At 30.5% G+C, this 10,488-nt stretch overlaps 1 protein-coding gene across 1 annotated transcript; it reads right to left on the bottom strand.

Moving 5' to 3' along the window:
* Positions 1-2,963: 2,963 nt before the first annotated feature.
* LOC100803898 (probable E3 ubiquitin-protein ligase rbrA) lies at positions 2,964-5,609 on the bottom strand. Its single transcript, XM_006597830.4, has 2 exons — positions 4,525-5,609; positions 2,964-3,221 (listed from the first exon to the last, which is right to left on the bottom strand). The coding sequence occupies exons 1-2, from the start codon at positions 5,445-5,447 to the stop codon at positions 3,143-3,145; spliced, it is 1,002 nt and encodes a 333-aa protein (XP_006597893.1). The 5' UTR covers positions 5,448-5,609; the 3' UTR covers positions 2,964-3,142.
* Between the last annotated feature and the right edge of the window lie 4,879 nt (positions 5,610-10,488).

The raw sequence follows: 10,488 nt of genomic DNA, 5'->3' as shown, positions 1-10,488 counted from the left end.
TTGAAATTAGATAGCAAAGCGTGATCATTTATTGTTGTTTATTTTACCATGATCATATTGAAATTAGAACTTATGGACTAATGCACCTTAGGCTGACCCTAGTGGCTTGATGTTAAGAGGCGAAAACTTGAACCTAAGAGAAGAGAAAGAATTTTTCCAAAGAGATGAGAGGACTTCTTTTTGGTGTGAAATTTGAACTAAAGAGACTTGTATTTAAAGGGCTGGAAGGGACCATACGAGAGTAATCAATAATAATAAAGACGGTAACTAAAGTAATTAATGATAATTGATAATAATTGGTCAAATGATCAAATAAAAAAACTATCACATTATAATAAGGATTTTCGGATAAGCATTTTTTAATTTAAAATAATTTTCTCAAAAAGAATTTAAACAAATAAAACATAAAAGGATTGCACGCCCGTTTATTGCGCGCATAGAGAAATTAGACTTGGACAAAAAAATATAACAACTGGGGATGAATATTTTTTATGATTATAAACATAAAATTTAAGGAAAATAATTATTATTTTTATCTTATCAGTTAAATAAATTATTCATGATTTTCTTCTAATTGGATAAAATTTAATTTTCCTTTATGTATTGATATGTATGTGCCAATATATTAAAATAAAAATTATATAAAATATAACACAGGGTGATGAATATATTTTATCCTTATAAAGTAAGTAAAAATTATTACTTAATTCATTGGGGATAAACAATTTAGTTGAAGTGACATAAATATCTAAATTATTATTGTAAAATTATATTTTATATAATAATTTTAATTTTAGTATATTTTTTATGGTTTTCTCTTTCATGATTTAAATAATTTATTAATTGTTTTGTTTTACAAAAATATAAAAAGTATAAGAAAAATATAACAAATGGAGATTAATGTTTTAAAAGAAAGTATCAATATCAATTTAAATTTAAATTATCAAATAAAATTACACTAAATTTAGAGTGATAAACTTTTTTACTAAAGATTTTTGTCTAATATAATAAAAGTTAAAACTTATTTTACATAATTAACATATATCTAATTACATAACAAAAATCAAATATCATTATAACTAGTGTTTATATTTACTTTTAAACAAATCATTTTTCGTCTTTTGTATATTATCTTAGTTAAATAAACTATTCATGATTTTCTTCTAGTTGGATAATTTTTTATTTTGTTTTATATGTTGATATGTATATGAAAATATATTGAAACAATAATTATATATAAAATATATCACATAGATGAATTTTTATTTATTTGTAAAAACAAGTAGAAAATGTTAATTTAATTAACGGTGTGAACAATTAATATCTAAATTATTATGGTCAAATTATATTTTTTTATTATAATAAGTAAAAATTGAATGTATTTTTTTATGACCGTCTCTTTCTTGATTTAAATAATTTATTGAACTTTTTATTTTATGATCATAGGAATTATAAAAATAAAAGTATCATAAATGTGAGTGAATATCGTTCATGAAAATATGAAGAGAAATTTAGAGTTAATTTATAATATAAAATTAATATATATATAAAATATAAAACACATGGACATTGCTTTTATAAAAATAAGTAAAAAAATCATGAGTGTAAACTTTTTTACTAAAAATTTAATATTTCTTTATATATATATATATATATATATATATATATATATATATAATTAAATGAAGATAAAATAAAATATCATCACTGTTATTTTTTATGTAATATTATTATCTATAATTTGATTTTTAAGCAAAACATTATTCATTATTTATTTATTTATTATGTTCTCTCTTAAATTATTTATGATTTTTGTCTCCTTAGACAAATTTTAATTTATTTTATATATTGATATGTATATGTAAAAATAAAATTATATATAAAATGTAACACATAAGGATGTAATTTTTTTATTTATTAAAAAAATAGAAAATTTCCACTTGATTGACACAGATGAACATTTTACCTAACGTCATGTCACATTAATATCTAAATTATTCCGATGGAATTATGTTTTTTTTATGAAAGTATAAAGGTAAAAATATATCTCTATTTAAAAAATAAAAATATAACAAATTACAGCTCCCGAAATAAATATAGAAAAAAAATTAAGCGGGTAAATCCAGAAGGACACCTCAACAGTTACCATTATAAGACAAAATTTAAATAAATAAAAATTAAACTATTGACCCTTGCAATGCGTCAAAATCTATTGTAGAAGAAAAGGAGCAATGTTCAGAAAAACTTGGTGACCATTATAGCTCACGAAATAAATATAGAAAAAAAAAAACTTGGGATAATTTTTAACCGCCACAGTTAGAAATGATAATTTTAAAGTACGCCTTAACAGTTACCAGTCCATTCTTAATAAAATAAGGAATTTAAAAATATGAAGGACTAACGTTAGCAAGCGCAAAAAAGGGGTAATGAACCAATATGATATTTTTTTTCCTAAAAAGAAAAACCAATATGATATTTTAGCCTTTTAATTATGTATCACTTACTCCCCTCTCCTACCTGAGAATTAAAAACGTAATAATAATTTCAACTTAAATCATAAAAAGAAAAAATTTAATAGTATATTCAAATTGATGCTTACTAAGTCATAATTTATTTTTATCATCGAACAAACTGATCTTTTGTAGTAACAAAAAATGATTCAAATTCAATTGCGATTACCCCGATAGGCATAATGTTATTCACTAGGTTTATATTGTATTGTAATGCAGATTTATGGGTTAAAAAAAAGTAATGTAGGCTGTCTTTTCCAACTTCAAAATCAATTCTATCCATCGATTTGAAATGAATTCTATTCTACTTTCAAAAAAACGGCCAGTCATGTGACAGGCAATTTTTAACTACCACCACATACTTTCTCCATGGACCCAGCCAAATAAACTCTACTAAAATAAATAAATAAAAGAAAATAAACCTTATTGCGGCGACATTATGCATGCATAAACTCATACCGAAAACAGACACGGAAATTGTGTTTTAATACTTGAAAAAGCAAAATAGTTATTAACTGTACAGAATAATGTCATTGCATAAATAAAGTCACTAGGTGTGAGGTGTTTGGGAAGAGTTTATGAGGTTTGCATTTAGTAATTTGTTCGAAACCTCTTTTGGTTCCATAATATCATTAACGAAAACAATAGCTGCAACTATGGGACCCGGTTAAGATAGGGGCTCCACATTTGTAACAGAAGGAGTTTCCACACCTGAAACACAAAATAGAAGAAAATTCATACATGTATTCTGAATCATAAGTAGGTAACTGAAACATTGACACGAATCCACGAATTTCTCATCTCTCCTTTAGGAACCAGATGACATAATTAGACTCAAATTACATGAATGAACCTCATACTTTGGAAGATTATGTGGATAATGACTATGAACCCTTCACATGCTGAAATGTGCCATGCAAAGATTGCAAAGCCAAAAAGCTTTAGCATGGTTTTAAATTCTGGTCTGGTCCACAAACACAATTGTGCCCACATTGTAAAGGTTTTGTGATGCATTGCAACCGCGTCGCAGCTGCATTTGTGGCTGCATCAGCCGCATACTCCTACAATTCCCCACAATGTTAAGAATTGCGACCAAACTGCTACCACGATTGCATTCCCAATTTAAAACCATGGCTGAGTAAAAGGGTAAAATGAAGAATGCAAAACAGACTCATCAATAGCCGTCGTTCTTAATATCAACCCCACGTGTAAACAAAGCTAAAAAATGTGAAACCTAAACAGAGCAACAGCAAATGTTAAAAGAAAATTTCGAAACCCTGAAATTACCGGTGTATATTTATTTAGTAACATTGGTTACCTTTCCAAAGTAGATCAGCAGAAGCAGCTCAGGCTTGCTTCTGCGTCTTTCCATGAAATTGTGAATCGTATGCTGAAACAAACATGCACTTCCAGTCCTCATTTACCAATGATGCCTACGGATAAACTATGCCACATTTTTTTCACTTTCCAGGGTCACTCAAGCTAAGTCATTCCTGCTAGTGATCTCTATAGTTTAAACAATTATCTTCCAATTGAAAAATGTTAGGGGAAAAAAGAATCTGATTTTGATGTTTTGACGAAAAAGATGCACATTGTTCAAAGAAGGTAGAAGCACTTGTTTCGAAAACAAAAGTATATCCATACCTGCTAGTAATCTCCATAATTTAAAGAACTAACTTTCAATTGTAAATGTTAGGGCAAAAAAATTCTGATTTTGATGTTTGCATGAAAAAAATGCACATTGTCCAAAGAAGATAGAAGCACTTGTTTTGGAAGATCAGGGTTAATGAACGAATGAAACCAAAGCATAACAAGCAAATAACTCAATCTCCATTTCCATAATATACATGTAAATGTATCAACAGGTTGTGTGTTGGTTCGAGTGGTCCGAGACTCAATTCCTTTATGTGACTATTCACGTTTTTCATCGACAAAACCGATCAATACTATTGTATCAAACCAATAACATGGAAAATAACAAAAAACATGTAAGGTGAATGAAAAACGAAGTGACCTGCATCTCATGTACATGCAGCCTTCGGATTTGGCGACGTAGAATCTACAGTGGGGGCACCTCTTCCACTGCATTTGCTTAGCGAGGCTCATGAGCATGATATCCTCCCTCTCCCTCTCTTCCGCGTTGAGCTTCTGAAACTCCTCGCAGGGTATGTTTTCGTGCCAGGGCACCCTACACAGGGCGCAGAACAGCCTCCTACAGTTTGGACACTCACATTCCCTAATGTCAGCATCTTCACTTGCCCTAATCAACATAGCAGAACAATCCGCAAAGGGACAGTAGAATTTCTCCTCAGCATCAATCACAGCCTCGCAAAGTGCATTCCCCCAGCGATCGAAGACGCGAGGCGAGAGAATTTCACGGCAATAATCAGCCTCCAGTAATCCCCTGCATCCCGGCACAGGGCAGGGGATGTTGACGACGTTATCCTCGAGCTTCGATTCGACGTACTGCGCGACGCAGGAGTTGCAGTACACGTGGCGGCATCCGGTGATGGAGAAGGAGTCTCTGTCGGTTTTCGTTTCGGTGCAGATTTCGCAGAGGAACGGTGCGGTGCTGGAGCACTCTCCTTTCGATGATGATTTCTTGCGGCGTTTTCCAAAGGACGTGTTTGGCGGAGTAAAGTTGAGGATGCGCACGTCGTCGTCGTCCTCGGTATCAGAGAGGTTGATGACGTGGACGGGGTTGGAAACGGAAGCGGAAACGGCGTCGTATTGCTCCACGGCGATCGCGTTTGATTTCGTGGTGCCCCTGAAGGAGATCGGCGTGGTGAAGAAGGAGGAGTCCACGTCGACGACATCCGCGAAAGGAGGAACCGGAGTTCGGATTCTGTTCCTCTTCCTCAGCGACGTCGTTTCGCGGTTGAGCGGCGTCGCCGGCGGAACCATCGTCGGCGGAGGTGGCGGCTCAGGGTTCAACATTTTAAACCGTTTTTTTGGCTTCGGATTCGGTTTCCGAGGTTAATGGTTCAGTGACTACTTCTCACTCTCCACTGACCACTCTCTCCACCTTGCTTATGAAACACGTATCTCTGAACCCATTAACTTGATTGGATTCCCATAAGAAAGGGAATACTCGTAGAGAAATACTTAATATGCTTTCATACCTTAAAAGAAAGAGAGAAAAGAAAAAAATAATTGATAAAATTTATTATATAATAAAAAAATAAGATGTTAACGGTGTGAATTTAGTTTGATTTTAGATAATCATGGGTTAAATTTAGGTTATTTAAATTTAAATTCAAATTTTAAACTTTAATGGATTACGTTTAACTAATTTATATGATGATTTGATTTTCATAAGATATTCACCCATTTTATAAGTTTTATCAATTAGATTTTTTAGTTAATAAAATAATATGAATTTTATTATTAGTTGAAAATTTTATTATATTTTTCTTTAAAGTATGACTTTCTTGTTATTTTAAATAAAATAAAATTATTTTATTTTTATTTTTTTCTTTTATATTTTTTTTAAAAATTATATGAATTAAAAATATACTTACGTGAAAATTTTGCTGATATATACCTTAGATATACAGCACGGGATAATTTTAAAATGTTTATTGTGCTTTTGGATGGTAATAATTATGATAAAATAATATAAATATATTATGGCATATAACTAACTTATGGAGGAAAAGTCACAAAAAGTCTACTTCAGTTAATTAAATAAGAGTATAAGAATTGTTAGAAATTTATGAGAATGTTTATTCCTATTAACCAAAAAAAACCTTATCAAGGAAAAGGTCTCTGACAGAAAAAAAAAAAAAAAAAGAGGCAACTATTGGTTTGCTTTCCAAAAGCCCGCGTCAAAAGTTAGGATCGGGTTGAAAGTTTAATGCGGAGGAACTTTGAGGAGGCATCAATCATATTGGGGAAAACAAAGAAAGATAAACTTAAAAGTGAAAAGATATTGGTTGTTTAGCTAATTAAAACATTTCTCGTCCTCTCAGTTTGCAGGTAGGGAAAAAGTTTTCCTTTGTTATACTACTGCATCTACTAGTGAAATATATTATACTATATTGCATCTACTAGTGAAATATATTATACTATATTGCATCTACTTGCGCAAAGATTTGTACCAAAAACTATAGTGTAAATATTAGGAATAACGTAGAAAAAAAATTTATTAATATTTTTAACATGTAAAAGTAAAACAATGATGGACATAAAGTATTCGCTAAATGTTATTTCAGTCTTTTATGTTTTTTTTAGTACATTAATTTAAAGAGTTTTATTTGCATCATTTATGTTAATATATTTAATGTTTCAGCTAAAAAAAGATTAAAATGAAATTCTTCAAAAACATAAATAATCAAAATTTGAATTTTAAAACTTTTAAAACTTAACGAACCAAAAAAAAAATTAAAACATCAAAAATAAAAATTAATATTTTTCTAACTATATTAAACATTTTATTTAAATAAGATAAAAATAGAATCCTTCAAAAACATAAATAGTCAAAATTAAAATTTTTAAAACTTAATATATCAAAATGAAAAAAATAAAATCTAAAGGATCAAAAATAATATTCAATCTCTTTCTATAGAGAACAAGTTTTAGTGTAGTATATATAAAGGCGTTTCTGATGAAAAGAACCGAAGGTAGTATTAAATTAGACTTTAAATACAAATTTGTCTAAAGTCTATGCAATATCCGAATGCGACTAGAGTTAAGCCCGCAGTCCTAAAAGGATCATTTTTATAGGCCTGCATTCGCCCAGCATAGTTTGCAGGTTTAGCGAGTCGACTCACATTTGACAAAAAAATTAAAAAGAAATAGAAAATTAATTTTTAAAATGTAAAATTTAATTTATTTTAAATTATTTTAAAAATTAACTTTGAATTTTTTAATAAAATGTTTATTTGTTCAAAATAGTAATATAATTTGTATTTTAAGTTATTTAAAAAACATTTTTTACATCATGAATCAAACTATTATATCATCATTCACTAATCATTGAATCATATAAAAAATATTTATATTTTATATTTTTTTAATTTTTTACTTTATTCACTTTCCTTATTTACTAGTATTAAATTTTGTATATTAAAATATAAAAAAATTGTAAAAATCCACATATAAAACTCATTTAATCCACGGGTTTAGTGGATTGGACTAAAATATTCATAATTTAAATGGACACAAATTATTAAGACCTGCATACCATTCAAGTTACGGGTGACCTGCAAACCCAAATGTGTTTGTGCATCTCTAAGTGTGGTACATTCCCTAATCATCCTGCGTATTAAAAACAATGAAATCAGCAAGAAAAATCATATTTTCTACCTTCACCATGAGATCCTCTATGATGCCATAGGGATACTTGGTGGATTTGTCAATAAATTGGAAAGTTATTTTAGTGAGTTTGACTTCATTTCCACCAAGCTCCCTTGTAAGTATAGAGACATAAAGTTCACACTCACTTCCAAGTTCCAAATCGCACAAAGCCTTCTCTACTACCACATTCCCTATAGTGCAAGCAAGTGTGAATCTCCTTAAGATTCTTTAGCTTTGGAGGATGCTTCTTCTGTAGCAACGTTTAAATTGCACTCAGGATTGTGGTCTTTAATTTCATCACATTCCTTAACTTTATGGAGAATAAGAATAATAATCTATCTAAGAAAAGCATCTAATTAAGTATGAAAACTAGTAAATAACTCGCTCAATAAATGTCATTGTGGACAATGAATAAAAAGAAGAAATTCTATTGGAGTTATAGCACCCAATTCAGAGCAGAAGAATATAATGTTGATGGCAAGAAAGAAGCCTCTCAATGAGTAATCCGCCATAGAATAAAATTTCCTAGCAACCTTTTGAATTTTTTGAGCATGTATCTTCCCATTGTGTTTTTAGAGGGTAGCCTTAGAAGGTTGAACATCATAAACAACAGCAAATAGTGTACGTACGAAATAATAGTAAAGGAATATTGTATACCGTTATATAATTATAAACGATATATAGGAAGTTAGTTAATTTTTTTAATTAATACCTTAAAAGTCAGGCTGTAAATTTTATTGATAATGTAAACTTTACACTGATACTGTATAGAAATATTTTTTGTTGAATGGGCATGACAATGTTTATTTACATGATAATGTTTTTAATGTACTGAGTTTAATTAGGTTAATGTACGAGTTTAATTAATCTCGTAGGTTAAAAACGCATAATAAAATAAAAATAAATAACTTTAAAATCATTACAAAACAAAACTATTAAACCAAACAAAAGGTCGATCTGCTTCTAAATCAATATAACTTAACCAATAAGAAAATGAAGTTTTAAAGTTAAGCTGAGAATAAACTTTATTGTTCTTCTGCCTCATCTTAGGACAATCAAATTCTCTACATTTTCTCTTATCCTGATATCACTAATTTTCAACGAGATGCTTGTTTATTTCTTCAGACAGAAAAATATTCATGCATGCATTTAATCATCAAGTTCAAAACAATCATGGCCAACATGATTGTATATGCTAGCTCCACAGTTGTAACAAAATCTATGAAAACACCTGCAATTTAAGAATGTAATAAAGAATCCAATTAATAATCGACCAGTAAAGAGAAAAGAGTATGTTTTCTTCTAGTTGAGAATATAATGGATTGGTATCACAATTCTTATATAAGTGGTAGTTTGTTAGTTATTAAGCAGTTAGTTAGTTACTCCTTTTGTATATAAACCATCTTTGTAACACTTTGATAATATGAATCCACAATCTGTTTTTCATATGCATTTTTCATATCTGATATGGTATGAAACAATTTATGTGAAACAATTTTTCATCATGGTTCAGACTCAGTTTGGTGTATCTATCAAATGCCTCAGGTATGATAATGCTAAGGAACTTGCTCTCTCGGAGATTTTGGCTTCCATGGGCACTCTTCATCAATTTTTCTGTGTTGAGAGACCCGAACAAAATTCAGTAGTGGAAAGGAAGCATCAACATCTGCTCAATGTATCAAGAGCTTTGTTTTTTCAGTCTAAAGTCCCTATTTCTTTTTGGGGAGATTGTGTTACCACTATAGCTTTTCTCATCAACAGAACTCCTTCGCCATTACTGCAACATAGCTCACCCTACAATATTTTGTTCAAGAAGGAACCTGACTATCATGCCTTGAGAAGTTTTGGTTGTTTAGCCTTTGCTTCCATCCTTCCATCATCAAGGAACAAACTTTCTCCTAGAGCAGTACCTACAATTTTTGTTGGCTATCCACAAAGTTATAAAGGATACAAATTGTATATCTTAGACACTAAGAAATTTTTTGTGTCTAGAGATATTGTCTTTCATGAATCCATTTTTCCATTTCAAACCATTTCACAGCCCCTAGTCATTCCTGATCCCTTACTTGATTTGGTTATCCCTATTCCTCTCACTAATACCTTACCTAACCCTGACCAGAATACTAGCCAATCGCCACATCCACCTAATACCCTTGACCCAAATGATTCACCCTTAATCCCTGGCTCAGATCAACCTGACCCTTTGCCCTCTGTTACTTTAAGAAGGAGTACACGCCACTCTAAGCCTTCCTTATACTTATCTGACTATGTCATATCACAATCACAGGTTGCATATCCCATCCAACATCATTGTTCCTTGTTGCCTCTTAGCCCTCCTTACAAAGCTTTCATTAACCACATTTTAGCTGTATATGAACCTCAGTTTTATCATCAAGCTGCTCCTTATCCTGAATGGCGTCGAGCAATGAATGAGGAAATCCAAGCTCTTGAAGCAAATTCTACTTGGACACTTGTTCCATTACCACCTGATATGCACTGTATAGGATGTAGATGGGTGTATAAAGTTAAATATAAAATGGATGGCTCTGTAGATAGATACAAAGCTCGATTGGTTGCTAAAGGATATACTCAACAAGCTGGGATCAATTTCTCTGATACATTTTCTCCAGTAGCCAAGCTTACCACTGTGAGAGTTTTGCTTTGTATTGCTGCTACTAGA

Source organism: Glycine max, assembly GCF_000004515.6.
Source record: "Glycine max cultivar Williams 82 chromosome 15 unlocalized genomic scaffold, Glycine_max_v4.0 Gm15_scaffold_113, whole genome shotgun sequence".
Lineage (NCBI taxonomy): Eukaryota > Viridiplantae > Streptophyta > Magnoliopsida > Fabales > Fabaceae > Glycine > Glycine max.
This window is presented reverse-complemented; position numbering and strand designations above follow the sequence as displayed.